We start from the raw sequence: 18,953 nt of genomic DNA, 5'->3' as shown, positions 1-18,953 counted from the left end.
CGGGAAATCGCTCCCTGACCCCCGCTGGACCTCCAGGAACTTTTGGCCAGCTTGTGGGGGGCCTCCTGACCCCCACGAGACTTGCCAAAAGTCCAGCGGGGGTCCGGAAGGACCTCCTGCCGTCCAATCTTTTTCGTCTATGGCCGCCGCCATTTTTCGGCGCCATTTTGGAAAATGGCGCCGGCTGAAGACGACAAGATTCAGAGCAGGAGCCCGTTCCGGACCGCTGCCGTTCCGGACCGCCGCTGGACCCGCAGGTTATTTAAGTTATTTGGGGGGGGGTTCGGGAGGGTGGGGGATTTAATTTAAAGGGTCGGGGGTGGGTTTTAGGGGGTTTTAATGTGCCGGTTTTTCGATTTTTCGATTTTTCAATTTTTAACGATTTTTAACGATTTTTCACGATATTTTACCCCCCCAAACGGCAACAATACGATTCCCTCCCCCTCCCAGCCGAAATCGATCGTTAAGACGATCGAGGACACGATTCACATCCCTAATTACTACAGATCCTGGGAGTATGTTAGGTCGGTTCTGTGTCTGTTACCGAGATGAGATATTTTGCTAGCATGTAAGCGTTTGTATCGGTCTTATTTGTTGTGATTTCTCAGAGGACATGAATTGGTGGTAAACTGCTGTCTTTTCATAAGTAGGGCTATTGAGCCTGGAAGTAGGAGTTTGAGTTGCTGTTACTGAGATGACACCAGAACCAGAATATCTTTTTTGTAGGGTGAGTTGTATGGGGAATGTCATAATTCTGCTTTACATCCATTATTGTGGGTCAGGGGGGTTCCCGTGGATACAAACTGTACTTTTACATCTAGCCCCGTGACGATCATGGGTCAGTGTGCCATAGAGATGTGAATCGGAACCAGAATCGGTTCGGATTTCAGTTCCGATTCACATCTCTATAGATGTGAATCGGAACCAGAATCGGTTCGGATTTCAGTTCCGATTCACATCTCTATAGATGTGAATCGGAACCAGAATCGGTTCGGATTTCAGTTCCGATTCACATCTCTAGTGTGCCATGCATGTGAGAACCTATGGTGAGTTGAGTCACATTCACATTATAAATGTCATAATTAAATGATAAGTGTGCACTAAAATCCAACCCCCTCCATAACCCCGCCCCCATATGACCAAAGCCCCGCCCCCACCCTGCCGGGCCATGGAAAAATGGTCTTGCTTGAAGCCGGTCCCTGGTGCAAAAAAGGTTGGGGACCACTGTAGTAGAGAACTTGTAAAGCCTTGTTGCTCTCCACTGCCATAACATGATTCTGTCATAACATGAGACACATTTCATTTTTGTCAATCACAAAATCTTAGTCCAGAGATTTCCTAATGCCTCACACATAAACAAACACATTACTCCCACACTGAAGTCCCTCCGCTGGCTGCCAGAGTAATAACTCTTGTTTTTAAAGCAATTCAGGAGCAAGGATCATAATATCTGCAGGACCACCTGACTAGATGTACCTTTGGAAGGTCTCTGAGATCTTCTGCATGGGCACACTAAGTAGTCACCCCTTCATTTACAGAGGCAAGATTATTTATAACAAGAAATAGAGCAGTCTCCTGTGCTGCACTGTTCCTGTGGAATGCATTACCGAAAGACTTCGGATTTTGTAGGAGAATGGACTTTTTAAACAAGGCTTGAAAACTTGGTTCTTTGGCTGAGCCCATTTAAAATGCTATGGCTGGTTGAAAATTGTATATAACCATTTGATGCTAAAATCTGCTAGGTTAGTTTAAAGTGGGAATAATAATCTTTAAAGGGTTTTTAAAGATTGTAGGGTGGGTCATATTTAAATGTTTTTATTTATAGTGGGGTTTATTAATGGATTTTATACTGTATTTAGGGGTGGAGGAGTGTCTGGGTATTGAATATTTAGTTATTTATTTAAAATTCTTCTATTCTGCCTATATCAGGTCAGCTTGCTAGACAGATTACATAAAAACAAAAAAAATATATTGATATTTGTGTTTTAAAATGCTTGTTATATGATGCTTTGGATGCATTTGGTGGTAAAGCATATAATAAATATTATTATTAGATAAATGGCATTATTATTATATACTATAGCTAAATGATCAGGGTAATTTTCATAAAATAAAGGAGCTAATAAAAATAAATAACATTCTATTTTATTCATATAGCGACATTGCTGTGAGGTTTTTTTGTACTAATTGGCGGTAAAACCTGGCAATTCTAACGTCTGTGCTAAATTACTGTTTTAGAGAGTAATGCACTCTCTCATACCCAGATTAATGAGCTGTAGAATGCTGCCATGCTAAAATGACCGTGTCAGCTCTGAGTTAGCCTCTGCAGCCTGCTCTAACCAGGCCAAATATGTGGGCCCAGTTAGCACAAGCTGCAGGTGGCCCAATGTGAGACGGAGGAGGGAGGTTGCCAATATAGGGCTTCTGTCATCACAATCCCTTCCATCAAAATGTCTGAATCTCCCCCACCCACCCGCTAGAGTGGCTGATCACGCATCTCCTTCTGCACCCATCCACCCAATCCTCCTCATCCATGCACCCATCCATGACCAGGAAAGCAATAGAAAGAGGAGAGCAGCCTACCTTGCTCCTGCTGCTTTGCCGGCACTTGCAGAATTGTATTTATTTATTTATTTACACTTATAAATCACTATTATAAACAGAGGGAGCTGAAAGTGATGTAACTTTGCCACTTGGTACTACTTCACATTCAGGCCGATTCAGTAAAGTCCGCGGGAGAGCGGGCAAACGCCTGCTCTCCCGGCGCGCGCATAGGCCACTAGCCTGTGTGCGATACAGTATTCAAATGAGGCCTGGCGGTAGAAACGGGCAAAAGGAGGCGCTAGGGACACTAGCGCGTCCCTAGCGCCTCCTTTTTGACAGGAGCGGCGGCTGTCAGCGGGTTTGACAGCCGACGCTCAATTTTGCCGGCATCGGTTCTCGAGCCCCCCTGACAGCCACGGGCTCGGAAACCGGACGCCGGCAAAATTGAGCATCCGGTTTTCGACCCGACAGCCGCCGGCTGACTTCAAAATTTTTTTTTTCTTTTTTTAAAACTTTTTTTACTCTTTGGGACCTCCGACAATATCGCCATGATATTAAGTCGGAGGGAGCACAGAAAAGCAGTTTTTATTGCTTTTCTGTGCACTTTCCCGGTGCCGGAAGAAATTAGCGCCTACCTTTGGGTAGGCGCTAATTTCCGAAAGTAAAATTTGCGGCTTGGCTGCACATTTTACTTTCTGAATCGCGCGCAAATACCTAATAGGGCCATCAACATGCATTTGCATGTTGAGGGCGCTGTGAGGTTCGGCGGGTTGGACGCGCGTTTTCCGCCCCTTACTGAATAAGGGGTAAGGGAAAATGCGCGTCCAATGACAGGTTAACAGTGTGCTCCGTCAGAGCGCACTGTACTGTATCGGCCTGATTGTTTGCACATGGGGTTCAAAGTATGAGGAGGCAAAGCCAGCATTCTGGCAAGAAACAAGTTAGACTGCTCTCCTCCTCTCAATTCTCTAATCTTGTGTTGGGGTGCAGGTGCACCAGCAGGGTAGATGGGTAGGTGTGGTTCTTTCTGGAACCTAGTAACATGGAATCTGATTTGGGGCACTAGCTGTTGGAATTGAGGAATGACTGGGAATCCTTTCCCTCAGGGACTATGAATACTGCCTCCTCAGAATCCCCAGCATGAGGCAGCCGAGCCCTGGCCCAGGAATCAGACCCAAATGGCAGTGCACAGCTTTGCTACTGAGTTTCTGGGGCCATACCTACTTGTCCTTTTTCCATTAGATATTTTTATATTTTGTTTCATTTCTATTATTTCTATTTCTCTTCTAATCTTTGCTTTTATCCTCTTTCTTTCTCTCATGACATATATTGCCTTCTCTTTCTGAGAATGATTTTTATTAAAGAATCCTAGAAATGCAGTAGCAGTGTGTAAGTTAAAATTTAACTCTCTCTCCAAAGAATTGTTGAATTTCACTTTCTGAATTTGAATTTTGTGACATTATTGCTACTTTTCTCCTGTGCTGATTTCAGGTAGAGAAGATGTACCCAAACATGCTGATGAAGATGATGATGTCAACTCCTTCTGCTCCATTTTTGAACATCACCCCGGGAAACTTGACTGTCACTCCTGCCCTGGATATCCAGGCATTTGCTGTTCTGCCCAACTCCTCCCTGGCTCCTCTCTTCCTTCTCGATGTGGTCAGTCTGGTGTATATTTGAAGTTTGCTAACTCATTATATATAGAGAGAGAAATCAAGTAGAAATGATTCTGCTTCCTCTTTGTTCACTAAAAACCTATCTTTTCTGAAAGTTACTTCTCTTAGTCATTTTATAATTAAATTATTGTAGCGATATGCCTGCATCTGATCCACTAGGGGGCACGGTAGTAGGCTTACTTCTGTGCAAGAGAGTTATAGTGACTAGTGGGTCAGACAATATGTTGGGAGTAAGAGCAGTCAATCAATCATATCCTGAGCTACTTCTTTGTCCCAACCCAGGGTATACCTTTAGGATGCTTCTTCTCTGGATTCCTACCACTTCAGCCAGCCACTTCACACCCATAAAGTTTAAAAGGATGAAGCTTAAAACGCTACAATTCTAAATCCTTTATTAACACCTGTTTTTCTCCAAGCATCACACAACCACTCAAATATACTAGAACACAGCTTTATTTCCCTTCTTCTTTAGTTAGAAAACAAGGATAAGATTCCAACCCAAAACATCCGAGTTTAGGGGTTTAAACTTTAATTAGCTTCAGTGCAGGACTTAACACTTCTTAGAGCCTAAGACAAAGTTAACAGCTGAAAGAACCATTAAAGCTTATTACAGACAGCTTCCATTAATTCAGCAACAGCATTCACAGTTTAAGGTTTCACAAATGGGCTTACTCCCATCTATTTTTTTAATCAAACCTGCAAGTTTCTTCTAATGGCCAATTAATTAATAATTCTGTGTAAACTGCAAACCCTCTAGAATAGTACTCCTGAACCCAACATACAGATCCCCTTAATAACTCTAGTAGTCGGAGTTCCTGTTCAGCAGTACTTTTAACACATTATACAGCTTTCCCTATCAGATAATTAAGAAAACTCCATTAGCTGCAGGCACTCTAATCAGTACACGTACTCCAAACATGCAGTTTCTTTTAACAGACTGCCAATTAAGAAGGTTCTGTTAACTGAAAACACTCTGAAGCAATACCCTTGGACTGAACATACAATTTCTTTTAGTAAACTACTCATTGATAAGTCCCCATTAGTTTCAAACACTTTAGAGCAATACTCTAAGTCTAAACACATAGTTTTTCTAGCAGGCAATTGCCTACCAGTCTGAATCTGTTTGTGAAACAAACTAACAGGGTCATTTATCAAATGGTGTTATGGCATTTTCGCATGCGAAAAACATGTTAATGCGTTAACGCACACGATAAGCACCATATCGCATGGTGCAATGCAAATTTTTAAAGCGAGTGGGATTGGGGAGGAGTTCGGGGCAGGATTTCTGAAAATGTGGGCTGGCTTTGCAAAGCTATAATGCACAATAGGGCAAATTTTAAAAGCCCTACGCGTGTAAATCCAACTGGATTTACGCACACAGGAAGGTTACGCTCGCCAAGCCTATTTTGCATAGGCCTGGCGATGTGCGCAAGCCCTGGGATGAGCGTATGTCCTGGGGCTTGAAAAAAGGAGCAGGACGTGGGTGGTCCGGGGAGGGTGCATGGCCAGAGGTCTCTCTAGAGCCACTAGGCCGAGGGATCGCGCACCGGATCTTGGCCGGCACGCACAACCTACACCTGCCCTGAAGCAGGCACAACTTGCTAAATAAAAGTTAGGGGAGGTTTTAGGTAGGGCTGGGGGTCGAGTTAGGTAGGGGAAGGGAGGGGAAGGTGGGGGCAGAAGGAAAGTTCCCTCACAGGGAAAGCCATCGGGGTTCCCCTAGGGCACGGCACGCGCAAGATGCAAACTTGTGCACCCCCTTGCACACGCTGACCCCGGATTTTATAACTTGTGCTGCATGTTATAAAATCGGGCGTAGATTTGTGCGTGCCGGGTTGCTCGCACAAATCTACACTCGTGCGTAGATATTAAAATCTGGCCCAATGTTACACAGTTTTAACACAGAAAATAAATATGCCTTTTTTACCTGTGTGATATGCCCATAATGCAATTGTTTTGAAAACTCCATTTTGGGCATTTTTAGGCTGGGGGGGGGACGGGACAGAGATATGGGAGCAATATAGAGGGAGAGGGAGGGAGGGAGATAGAGAGACTCTGGGGTGGTATTATAGTAAGCAGCTATTTATGCTACTATAGGAGGCCCACCTAGTAACTCGAGGTGAGGGTTAGGTAATAGTTAAGGGCCACCTTTACTTGCAGACTGAGACGTATGAACAAAACAGTACACTCTTGTGAAGATTTGATGACCTTTGGAGGGAGGAAACTCACACAAAGATGAGATTTGTACAATGTTCTCTCAACCTAGCTTGATGGACTCTTTGTGTGAGTTTCTTCACTCTGAAGGACATAAAATCTTCACAAGGGTGTACTGTTCTGTTCGTACAACTCAGTCTGCAAGTAAAAGTGGCCCCTAACCCCTACACTACTACCTAAACCTCACCGCAAGTTACTAGGTGGGCCTCCTATAGTAGCATAAATACCTGCTTACTGTTGTGCCACCTCTCTCTCTCTCTCGCTCTCTCTCGCTCGCTCTCTCTCTCTCTTTCTCTTTCTCTCTTTCTTTCTCTCACTCTCTCTCCCCCCCCAGTGGTGAAATGGGTAATACCTATGCAAAGCACTAATGTAGCACACATTGCAATTAAGTAGGAAATAAACACACCCCTTTTTCTACTGCATGTGATAGTTACAGCAGTTTGATAAATCTAGCTATAAGCTTCTTTCAGGGATAATTAACTAAGAGGAAAATAAAAAACAAGAACAATGTCAGTGCTTTCCCACTATGCATCTTTATTCTTTTAAGGAGCTTAGTTCTACTTTTGAAAACCCTGCTGAGGCTTTAAACCCTTGTTACACTTAGCACTCTGTTCACTGAAAGTTTAGACTATGGAGTCACAGTATATCCCTTACCAAGGAAACACAAAACTCCCACATATATAAACTTATCAATGTTACATAGCTAAATTTAACCTCCATGTTCTTTTGCACGTCAACATAATTTGTCAAAAGAATTGGGCACAGATCACAAGTCAGTATTCACTATTCAGTAATTAAAGTAAGATAGACTTTTCCTGTGTAATTATAGCATTTAACTTAACTTTTAGTGGTAATTTGTCCAGTCAGTTTAAGACTCCTCCTCCATAGCTGGGGCTGGAGGGGAGCTATTGGAGTCTGCCACACTGCCTGCCCTCCTACTCTCCTTTCTGCTACTGCCATTGGGATGTTGCCAGCCCCTCCTAATGTAGATTCATCCATGCTGGCTCTCTGCCAAGGTCAGACAGCAAGGAATTCTGGGGCATGTAGTCCTATACATAAGCCATCTTCATTTCTCACCCCTATTATTCTCAAACAAGGAAAAGAAATGCTGCTTTTAAAGTGCAAGTTCCTTTTTCTATGCAGGAACTACTACCAACGCATCATAGTTATACAGAACTGATTTCCCTTGCCTTGTGCTTAATGCATATTTCAATGCTATTGTTTAGTAAAAGACTCAAATTGATTTTAAATGAGGCTTTTTAAAATACCATATTCTGAAATCCAGAGTACTGGTGGGCACTTATCTCTCTCCTGGTTATCCCTAGACCACTGAAGTTTCAGCTAAGATTGCAGTGAACTCTACAAGGATTACAGGAAGCCTGACACTCAGCAGGTACGTAGTCATAAAAAAAAATAGAAGATGTCAACAGGTAAGAACTACCTGGTTCATCCAGTCTGCCCATTTGTGCCTGCCCTATTGCACTGCCACAGATCCTACTCAATTTGTGGTTTTCTCCTTCTGTTCTATTGCCACTAAAGTCTCTTTGTGTCTCTCACAATCCGATTTGAATTCGGCCACTGTTTTGGTTCCTACCTCCTCTGTCAGAAGTCTTCTTCCTAATGTCCACCATCCTTTCGGTCTTTTGTATATTTTTTATTTGCCTGCTGTGAAAATGTGAGATTCTAAAAAAAAAAATGGAGGAAATGTTATGATTGATTATTAGGTGACATAACTAAAGTATTTGGCACCTGGGGTGGATAATTCCTTTGGCACCTCCCACCCCATGTCTCCATCCCCCTCCTCAGTGATCTCTGGTTCCCCTCTCCCTCACACAGGCTCCCTCTCTCTCTTGCACACACTTTCACACCCCCCCTGCACACAGGCTCCCTCCATTTCTCGCTCGCATACACACCCCTACACACAGATCCCTCTCTCACACACAAACATGAACTCTCACTCCCATAAACACACACACACAGACATGCTCTAACACACAGACTCTCCTAGACACACACAGACATGCTCTAACACACAGACTCTCCTAGACACACACAGACATGCTCTCACACACACACATAGACACAAGCACTCTCTCACTTCCTACCCTGCTCCCCATCATAAGCACAACAGCAGCAGCTTCCTCCTTCAGCCCCTGCGACAGACGGGGGCTGAAGGAGGCGGCACAGGGTTGGTGTGGCTCTACTTCCTGCATCTGCGATGGGGAGGGTGGGGGGGCAGCGCTGTTACTCTTCCTCCTGTTTCAGGCCACCACTGCATGACCTTTTCTTCTTCACGCCTGCACGGACCCACCACTTCCTCTTCTGGGCCGCAGGGGGTGGAAAGAAGAAAAGGCTATAGAGTTGCCAGCTCCAGACCCATAGCACTCTAGGCGGTCACCCGCTGCTTCCACTGCTCACAGCTCAGAGGCCTCCCTCTTCTTCTACTGCGAGTGGGATGGGCTCTGCTCGTGGCCGCCGACCTCCCGGCTGGCACCCTCCTCCTGGTTGTCATCCAGGGTGGACCGCACCCCCCCCTTAGTATGCAACTGATCTGAGCTGAGTCAGTGCCCCATCCTTCTCCAATACCCCCACCTCCATTTTGCAGGAGGTTCAGATCTCATGCACCCATCTAGCCTATAACAAATGAACTGATACAGGTTTGTTTGGTTTTTTTTTAAGAATGTGGAATAATATTATAATATTGTACTCGAATCATAAAGAAGCAATTAAAAAAAAATTGTTCACATGGTCTAAGGCAGTGATGAAGAGAGCTTCTTATTAATCTCATTTTGTATTTATATCAGTGTTGTTTCATGAGTCACATGAAAAAGAGGGCACCAGCAGAAGAAAGTGATTAATAAAGGTTCCCTTGTACAGTGGGATCATATAAATTTAGAATATACTGTAATATAATTCTGTTTTCAGTAAAGTCAAGCAAATTGACATGGATCTGACCGTGATACCTTGGGTCATAGCCAACAAGGTCTTCTGAACCTTGTCAAAGTTAAGGGGAAATATTTATTCAGCTCTGTTCTGCTGTGCCAAGAAATGGCTTCAGTATTTACAAATATTCATGAGATTTTTCTCTTTGGAAACTATCCAAATGACTCCGTTTCCCTGTTGATTGTAAAAGAAGATTTAGTTCCAGTCACTTCAACTGTATCCCTTTATGCAATTCCATTTCCACCTTCTCTGTCTTCAAAAAAACAAAAACCCTGAATGACTTAGACTCTTTAAAGGAAACTCTTTTCAGTCTGCCTTTCTCTTGTTTTCCTTTAGGCTACAGCTGACACTGAAGCACTCTGACGTTGGTCCATTCTCCGTGAGTTCTTTATCAAGAAGCTTTGCAGCAGAGTTGGCTTTTTATGGGACCCAGACCTTGTTTCAGATCTCATCTGACATGGCTGTGTGCTCTGGGTGCATGTGTAGGTGATGTGTTTGGGCACTCAAGGATACCAAGAGAGCTTCCTTTTCCACCCATAGCTTGCTTGAGGAGCTTGTAGTGCCTTCTAGCAACTAACGAGGCAACTTTGGACCTAGCAATAAGGAAAAAGAAAGATAAGACCAAAAGCAGGCAGACCTAGTTCTCTGTCCTCATTTGATAGAGCAATCAATGAAAAGGAAGAGGTCAATGAAGATTATTGAAAGCTTAGCCTCTATTAGTTTATGCTTCATCACCCGTTTCTTGGAGAGTTTCCTCTCATTCCTCCCCTTGACTTTGTTGACTTGTGATAACAAGCTCAAAACAGCATAAGGTAACACAGAGGTCAATATTCAAGATGCTTAGGGTAACCTTTCGAGTTACCAAGACAAACCCTGAGTTTCAAATGTCCTGCTCTTCTCACTGGTGAATTTTCCCCGGGTTAGTCATTACCCGGATAAAATTTAGCTGTATAGAAGGAGGCAGGGGGAGGGTGGCATGGTTGAAAGTTATTCAGTGCTACCCAGGTGAACTTAAGCTGGGTACATCTGGTTGGGAAATCAAGTAACTTTACCCAGATAATGTTAGGTGGGTATATTCAGCGGCAGTCTTATCCGGCTAAATATCTGGGTACCACTCACGAGCCTGCCGAATACGGGCCTCAAAGCAACATTGTAGAAGATGGCAGAAAAAGACCAGCTGTCCCATCCAGCCTGCCTAGTTGCTTCTGTCCATGCTGCCAACAATATATCCCAGCTGCCCGCCATAGGGTGCAAATACTTTTCCGAGATCACTCCTTATCCAAGACAGTTTTTGTCTTTGAAAGATCTACCAGTGAAAGTTTCTCTGGGTAAATATGGAGTAATGTTCCTTAAAAGACAGAATGTTAATCAGTACATTTGTTGCAGTTCTGATTTCTTCTTCCACTTCTTCGCAGGTGTCTCTCCTGAACATTGCTGTGAACTATTATGTATCACACATCCTTCTGCCTCAAATTAATGGTAAGCAGTCAAATCAAACTAGCTAAAGAAATCCTGCCATATGGACTGATTCCCGATTATAGTACTTCTTCAATGATCCAAGGCAAATTTGGACATAAATAAGCTGTGGATAAGGGATAAAAGATCCCCATTATAATTTGTACATGCATCTAAATAGCTATTTTTGCATTGCTAAAAATTCTATATGATACTAATAAGATAAAAAAATCAGAGTAATATACTGGAAGGTATGAAAGATTTTGATCATAGAAAATTTCCAAATGTGGTAAAGATAATTTCAGATTTGGGGTGCCATTAGTGCAGTGGTATTTTGCTAAAGACTATGAATGGGCAACACATAGCTGTCAAACTTCATTTTCAGCTGAATAATAGGCATCAGCATTATTTGATATGCAGCCTTTTTGCAAGTATTTAACAAGTGCAAAAAAAATTTGGTAGACAAGCTTTAATCTGAAAGTTGGCACTTAATATCACCTTCCCCAGTGCTGGTCAGGTGTATGCAATACAACAACATCAAGGGGCAATTTTCAAAATGTCTGTTTTGGACACAGTTCATGGGTACTTATACCAGAGGACTTTGCCCCAAGTTTCAGAGTGCAATTACACGCATGCTTTCATTTTGAAAACTGCTGTGGGTACAAAGTACCCTTATATATTTGTACCTGCTTTTTGTGCAGGTAGAAATTTGTGATTTTATTTCCCTGACCTAAATATACCCCTGGGAATGACTCCATGCAGTGCAAAAGTATACATATAAATAGCTTTGAAAATTGGCCTTCAAAACAGTTGCTGTCAGAAAGAAAATCCAAAAATATATTATTTTTACTCATAAAGGGGGTCATTTAACAAAATGCGATAAGGCGTTTTTGCATGCGTTAAGGGCTTATCGCATGCAAAAAGCCCCGTTAACGCATACGAAAATGTGTTTAACGCATGCGATGGCATGATATTGTATGGTGCGATGCAAATTCCGAAAATAGGAGGAGTTAGGGGCGGAGAGTGGGCTGGGTTAGCCAGTCTGCGAAGAGCTATCGCACAGCCGTAACGCCGATTTTAACAACACCTCTTTGAATTGTGTTAGGCTGTGCAATAGCTGCCATGACCGTGCGGTAAGGTTTCATGCCCTTTGCGATGTCTCCCGTATGGCCTATTTGAGTGGAATTGAAGGGCCCAGAGCCTTGGGTGGGGAGAAAGAGAGAGAGACTGGCCAGGTAGAGAGTCCATCAAGCTAGGTTGAGAGAACATTGCCCAAATCTGATCTTGGAGTGAGTTTCCTCACTCAAAAGGTCATTAAATCTTCACGAGACCACTGTTCTGTTCGTAGGTGTCACGTAAAGTGTCAAAGTGGCTCCTAACCTCCTACAATCTTACCTAAACCCCACCTCGAGTTACTAGGAGGGCCTCCCATAGGGATGCAAATACCTACCTATGGGAATGACATTATGGCCAGTCTCTCTCTCTCTCTCTCTCCCCCCCCCCCCCCCCCCCCCGCACAGGTAATTAGCGATAAATGCTATATTAGCATAAAACACACCCCTTTTGCTATCGCATGCGGTACTTACCGCATTTTGATAAATCCAGGCCAAAGGGACCAATATATAATAAAACATACAACAGATAACTTATCTATATAAATTTAGCCAGATAACTTAACCTGGATATTCAGTGGGCTGAACATCTCACTGAATATCCTCAAATAAACTTATCTGGCTACCTTAAACTTGATAATTTTAGACGTAACCAGCTGTATTCAAAAGATGGTTAAGTAGCCATTAGGGATGTGCATTAGTTTAGTTTAGTTTATTTTTTTTTATATACCGTTGTATCAGTAAAACCTTCACACCGGTTTACAATAGAATAAGAGTAAGAAAAATACAATGTATCATAGTTTTGAACAAATGCAAAATACGTAAAGAATGTGGACATTTTCAATTCACATGAATGATATAAACCAAAAATAGGCCTCAGATGAATGTACATGAAAATGTTCATGTATATTCATTAGGGATGTGAATCGTTTTTTGACGATTTAAAATATCGTCCGATATATTTTAAATCGTCAAAAATCGTTAGAGGCGATATTTAATAGGAATTCCCCCGATTTATCGTCAAAAATCGTAAATCGGGGGAAGGGGGAGGGGAAGGGGGAGGGCGGGAAAACCGGCACACTAAAACATCCCTAAAACCCACCCGACCCTTTAAAATAAATCCCCCACCCTCCCGAACCCCCCCAAAATGCCTTAAATTACCTGGGGTCCAGAGGGGGGGGTCCCGGTGTGATTTTTTACTCTCAGGCCTCCGGTGCGTTGTAGAAATGGCGCCGGCGCTACCATTGCCCTGTCATATGACAGGGCAAAGGTAGCGCCGGCGCCATTTTGTTTTTTGTCCCCCGACGTCAGGAGCGTAGGAGATCGCTCCCGGACCCCCGCTGGACTTTTGGCAAGTCTTGTGGGGGTCAGGAGGCCCCCCCAAGCTGGTCAAAAGTCCCTGGGAGTCCAGCGGGGGTCCGGGAGCGATCTCCTACGCTCCTGACGTCGTTTTGCTGTACAAAATGGCGCCGGCCATACGCCGTATGGCCGGCGCCATTTTGTCCTTTGCCCTGTCATATGACAGGGCAAAGGTAGCGCCGGCGCCATTTTGTTTTTTGTCCCCTGACGTCAGGAGCGTAGGAGATCGCTCCCGGACCCCCGCTGGACCCCCAGGGACTTTTGGCCAGCTTGGGGGGGCCTCCTGACCCCCACAAGACTTGCCAAAAGTCCAGCGGGGGTCCGGGAACGACCTCCTGCACTCGAATCGTTTTGCCGTACGGCCGGCGCCATTTTGCCGTACGGCAATATGGCCGGCGCCATTTTGCAAAATATGGCCGTACGGCAAAATGGTGCCGGCCGTACGGCAACACGATTCGAGTGCAGGAGGTCGTTCCCGGACCCCCGCTGAACCTTTGGCAAGTCTTGTGGGGGTCAGGAGGCCCCCCCAAGCTGGCCAAAAGTCCCTGGGGGTCCAGCGGGGGTCCGGGAGTGATCTCCTACGCTCCTGACGTCGGGGGACAAAAAACAAAATGGCGCCGGCGCTACCTTTGCCCTGTCATATGACAGGGCAAAGGTAGTGCCGGCGCCATTTCTACAACGCACCGGAGGCCCGAGAGTAAAAGATCACACCGGGACCCCCCCTCTGGACCCCAGGTAATTTAAGGCATTTTGGGGGGGTTCAGGAGGGTGGGGGATTTATTTTAAAGGGTCGGGGTGGGTTTTAGGGATGTTTTAGTGTGCCGGTTTTCCTGCCCTCCCCCGATTTACGATTTACACGATATTTAAAAAAACAAAACCGCGACGATCCGATTCCCTCCCCCCCCAGCCGAAATCGATCGTTAAGACGATCGATCACACGATTCACATCTCTAGTATTCATAGTCATTCATTAAAAAAAAATCCAAAATGCAAAAAACTGGGCCTCTGGCAAGACCAGGCCTTGGCCTAGTCCTATCCCTGGGGCATGGCTCCAGGCATAGGCCTGACAATAGGACTCGACCCAAGGCTGGGTCCTGGTTGCTGAGGCCTAAGCCTACACCCAAGATTTAGGCTCAGGTCTGATGCTAAGTCCAGAGTCTCTTTTGCAGAGACCTAAGCTTTGTTCCCAGGCCCGGGCCTAGGCCCAGGCCTGACAGCGGGGCTCAGCCCCAGCCAGAGGCCAGGTCCTGTTTGTCAAAGCCCAGGCCAGGGCTGGGTCCACCACTGGGACCTTGCCAAGGCTGGGTCCTGCTCACCAATGCCTGGGTATGGGCCCAGACCCTGGCTCAGTGCAGAAGCTGGATCCCGATCGTTGGGTCACAGTCCTAGGCTAGGCCCAGAGATCTGGGAATAGGCCTTCCAACATCTTCTTTTTGTGATCTGGTGACTAAAAATAACCTCCACCTCCTGGCGGACACACTCCAGCACCTTCAGCACACTGCTCATTTCTAACCACTAGGCCAGAATCTCTGGTGGTGATCCACAGGGAAGTCTTCATACATGTTTCTCCAACCAAAGCCTTATTCTAGTGAACTGCAGATGTTTTGTTTTTAAACTGATAACATTAGTATTTGAACTAATATGAATGTTTTTCATGAATGTACTCATTTGGGTGCAATAAATCAATCTAAATGTCGTCAATCTTTGAAGTGTATGAGATATTATCTTTTAATGATCTTGTTTTGCAGATATCTTGGGAAAAGGGTTCCCTCTTCCAGTGCTAGATCACATAGAGCTGACTAATCTTATTCTAAAGCCTCAGCAGGTGAGTGACTCTCCCTCTGGCAAAAGTAGAAAGAGAGAAGATGCTGACAGAAAAGGGACACTTGGTCCAGCCAGTCTGAGCTTTTATGCTTGCCTTCTGGGTTGTCATAGGTCATACTCATTCTGTGTATGACATTCTCCTTCCCTCCAACTCTATGGTCATTAGGGGAGTCATTTTTTTAACAGCCCATATATAAGAAAGTGACAAATATGCACATAAAGTTACAACAAATTTCAAAGAGGTGCATATGTTTGCTTTGAAAATCAACCCACGAAAATCAGCCCCACACAGTTGCACCTGCTAATCTGTGCACAGGAAATGTACGTCCACACTTTTGAAAATCCTAAAGCATGCATGTAAGTCTAAACTCCTCCCCAGCTCCACCCCCGGGAAGTCCTCCTCTCAGTCCCAGAAAACTTCTGTAGATATGGCACCCAGACACATAATCTTACCCACATATTGCACAGACAATGTACACCAAGTCACTTCCATGAATAAAGCACTGTTTTAGTCATGGAACTCCCTTTCAAAATCACCCTCCTTGTGCCTGTCTTATGCGTGCTAGAATTCCACCCCTGTTTTGGCTCATATCATATTTGTTGGAAGTTTGTTTCAAGTGTCTCATACCTTTTCAGGAGGGCAAGCCTAGGGGAGGGTGCAGGGCCCAGGGAAAATTGACTGGTGTGGGGCCCCTTTAATATTTTGTTGCCACTTGCGAGTCGGGGGAGGGGGGAAGAGTGGAGGAGTCCCTGAAACTTTCATGAATTAGAGGTGGTGGGGGGAGGGGCAGGGCAGTGCTGCTTACCTCCGTGTCCTTGGCAGCCCGCAGCTTGCAGTTTGTTCCTACGTGCACTGCATCAGAAGGGGAGCGAGAGTATTGCCTTTTTTTTCCCCCCAACTCCATGGCTGCATCGGAAAAGATGTCACACTCTGCCTGTACTTTCAGCCACTGGGCAGGAACTTTGCTGTCAGGGGGCAAGGCTACCGAAGTGGCGTGGGTACCTTCCCCGCCAATACATGGGAACCCAGAGTGGTCACTCCAATTTGCCCTCCCCCTAAAGACAACCCTGATTTTCAGCCTTCCTCCCTTCAGCTTCATATTGCAGCCTCTTGTCCTTGAGTTTTCAGTTCTATGGAAAATTCTACCTTCTTTTACTGTTTGTTTGTTGTTTTTTTAAATATTTTTTATTAATTAAGTATTTAAAAAATGAAGATCCCGCTCTATCCAAAATCCTAGGCAGATAACAGTGATCATAGACATAATTGAAGCCTGCTAGCTATTTGAATGTTTGCACTGTGTCTCCCCATTCACTTCTTTCTTCTAGTTGGTCATTCTCAGATCAACATCCAGTGGGCCAGTGAGCAGGAAAGTCCCCCGGATATTCAGTGGCACTTAGTCAGATGTCTGCCACTGAATATACACTGCTAACGTTGCCCAGGCATCTTTAGGAGAGCAATTTTTTCCAACCAGACTTACTCAGCTAAGTTTATCTGGCCAGCGCTGAATATCAGTGGTAGCCAGAGAAAGTTTAGCCACGCCCCCAAAATTCCCCCCACTCTGCCCTGCCTTTTTTTTAAATCTGACTAAACTATAACCAGCTAACGACTTACCCAGGTTAAAAGTTCATCGGCGAGAGGAGCGGGAATTGCAAATCTTGAGGTTTGTCCAGTTAACTAAAAAATTAGCCAGACAAACCCTTTTGAATATTGACCACTCTCTGTATGGCTTAAATTAAAATAGTGGAATCACAAACGACTTTTCAGAGGAAGTTCTTGCTCCTGATGAAGATCCATCAGGAAGAATTTACTACTTGTATAATCACATGTTAAATAATTACATTATTCATTTGCTTTAGGATTTCCTGCAGCTCGGAGCGAATGTCAACTATGGATGAAGAACTTCAGCAGATGTTTTCTGTCACTGGTACACCAGAGATAAGGAAGCAAAGGTTCATCTTTAGAAGAACTCATTGTGCTATAGTGCATGTTTGCATTACTTGCTCACCTGTGTAACCCCCTTTTCTGGAGGATTTATTTCTTCTGGGGCTGCTCCGGCTAACCAATTCATCCCACGCTAACTCTTAATCCCTGGGGGGAGGGCTCTTTTTATGGGGGCGGGGGGAGCTCTCGCTTATGGCCCAGACGCTTAGAAATGGTCGCCAGTGTGTTTCTAGTCGTTTTCTGCTTCCCACGATGTGAATGGCTGTAATAAGCAGACAGGATCAGGACTGTGTGTTAAAATAAAGTTTTACTGATTGGTAATAATAAATTAAAGTCCAATATCCAAAAGTGTGAGTTTATATCTGCCTGATGTCCTTAATCCAGACCTCTGGGTAGAGTCCATGGTGATTTTAAATGCACATAACTCTCCCACCGGCTGCGTGGGAATCCTATTGGAAGTTTTCCCAACTTTACTGAAAAATCCTACTTTTAGCCATCTTCAACCTGGGCACCCAGCCTGTCCTGGTTCCTTGGCTGGAAATCTGGATGGGATATCCTGATCTTGTCCTTTCTTCCTTTAGTTTGGATGTTCTTTCATCCTTTATTATCTGATCTTTCTGGGGGTCTTCTGTTAAGGAAACGTCAGTGGGATCAAGTTATTACTCTTGCACTGAAATCCCACTGGGAAGGGCAGATCCAAAATCCTCCCCACACTATGTGGGTTCAAAACATACTTTAAAAGTCAAACTTGATATCTTCTCTGCCCTCACGATGTCTCACAGCAGGATCCATCACTGGTGCTTGCCTACCTAGGGTTTGGAGTAGGCTCACAAGTCTTTGGGCTCTGCTAGAGAGCCCCTTCTCCCCAAAGGAGTATCAGTCCTAAAATCTCTATCTCTGCAAAACAGGAGGAGGACCCTCAGGCAGGGAGTGCACTGGGAGGTGTCACTTCTAAAAGAAACTCCTTTGGGTGAAGCTGGGAGGTCCCTCAAGAGTGGGGGAAAAATATATCTTGCTCTCTGACTTCTCTCTAACTGAATCCCAGTGTATTAAAATGGATGAGCTAAACAGCTCGGAGGCATCCAATCCAGAACCTCCTGGTGGGAGGGACTAAGGGATATGGATGACTCCTTTGTAAAAGATGTTAAGGGTAAGGATAGTGGCATCTAGTGGCCAGACCAGGAGGGTCTGCCACACTTAACAACTGCAGATCCTTTGGTCTTGTGCATAAATTCAGATAAACGGATCCCTTTAAAATGTCTCTGCACTCTTCTGTCTTTCTGACTAGTGAGAGAGACAGTGATATACCTGGGAACTTTTGAGTTGTGGTCAGTCTGAGATTGCTGATGATTGGGAGTAGGGAGCTAAATAATGCTTATCAACTTTCTCTCTTCCACCACCACCATCCAATAATCCACATTTTCTCTCCCCCATCACCATCACTTTTCCCCTCTCTAGGCAGGGATGGACTGACTATTCGTGCAATAGAGCAGTGCCCAAGGGCCCACAGCACTCTCTCCTAACCTCAGATGGGTGGTTAGGGGCCAATTACCTTTATTGCCCAGGGGCCCAGTTCACTGTCAGTCCAGCTCTGCCTCCAGGGATGACCCCAGCATTCTTCTCTTTCCTCTCTTCCTAACCTTAGCACTCTCTTTGTTCCCATTCCCTATGTCATGGTTCCTTGACTTGTGCACCCTCACTCTTCCTTCAGCTGAGTGCTAAGTCCTGGAACCATAGCTGCAGACTGAGTTGTGTGTGTTGCAGCTCCTCTCCAGTTTCTCCCCACTTAGTGTCTGCTCCCAATTCATCCCTCTTCTGTTCCCTGTAGGCTTACTGAGTAAGGAACGTGCTTGGAGTTGAAAATAGAAAGGCTCAAAAGTTTTA

General features: G+C 44.8%; 1 protein-coding gene across 1 annotated transcript in view; it reads left to right on the top strand.

The window, feature by feature from the left end:
• Window positions 1-17,417, top strand: part of BPI (bactericidal permeability increasing protein) — a 120,738-nt gene extending 103,321 nt beyond the window's left edge. Inside the window, exons 10-15 of the mRNA XM_029612869.1 lie at window positions 4,036-4,203; window positions 7,760-7,827; window positions 9,714-9,756; window positions 10,793-10,856; window positions 15,052-15,128; window positions 16,985-17,417. Coding sequence (XP_029468729.1) covers window positions 4,036-4,203; window positions 7,760-7,827; window positions 9,714-9,756; window positions 10,793-10,856; window positions 15,052-15,128; window positions 16,985-17,023 — 459 coding nt within the window. The 3' untranslated portion in view covers window positions 17,024-17,417. The remainder of the gene's footprint in view (window positions 1-4,035; window positions 4,204-7,759; window positions 7,828-9,713; window positions 9,757-10,792; window positions 10,857-15,051; window positions 15,129-16,984) is intronic.
• Window positions 17,418-18,953: the final 1,536 nt, after the last annotated feature.

This window comes from Rhinatrema bivittatum, chromosome 8 (assembly GCF_901001135.1).
Source record: "Rhinatrema bivittatum chromosome 8, aRhiBiv1.1, whole genome shotgun sequence".
In the NCBI taxonomy this organism is placed as follows: domain Eukaryota; kingdom Metazoa; phylum Chordata; class Amphibia; order Gymnophiona; family Rhinatrematidae; genus Rhinatrema; species Rhinatrema bivittatum.
This window is presented reverse-complemented; position numbering and strand designations above follow the sequence as displayed.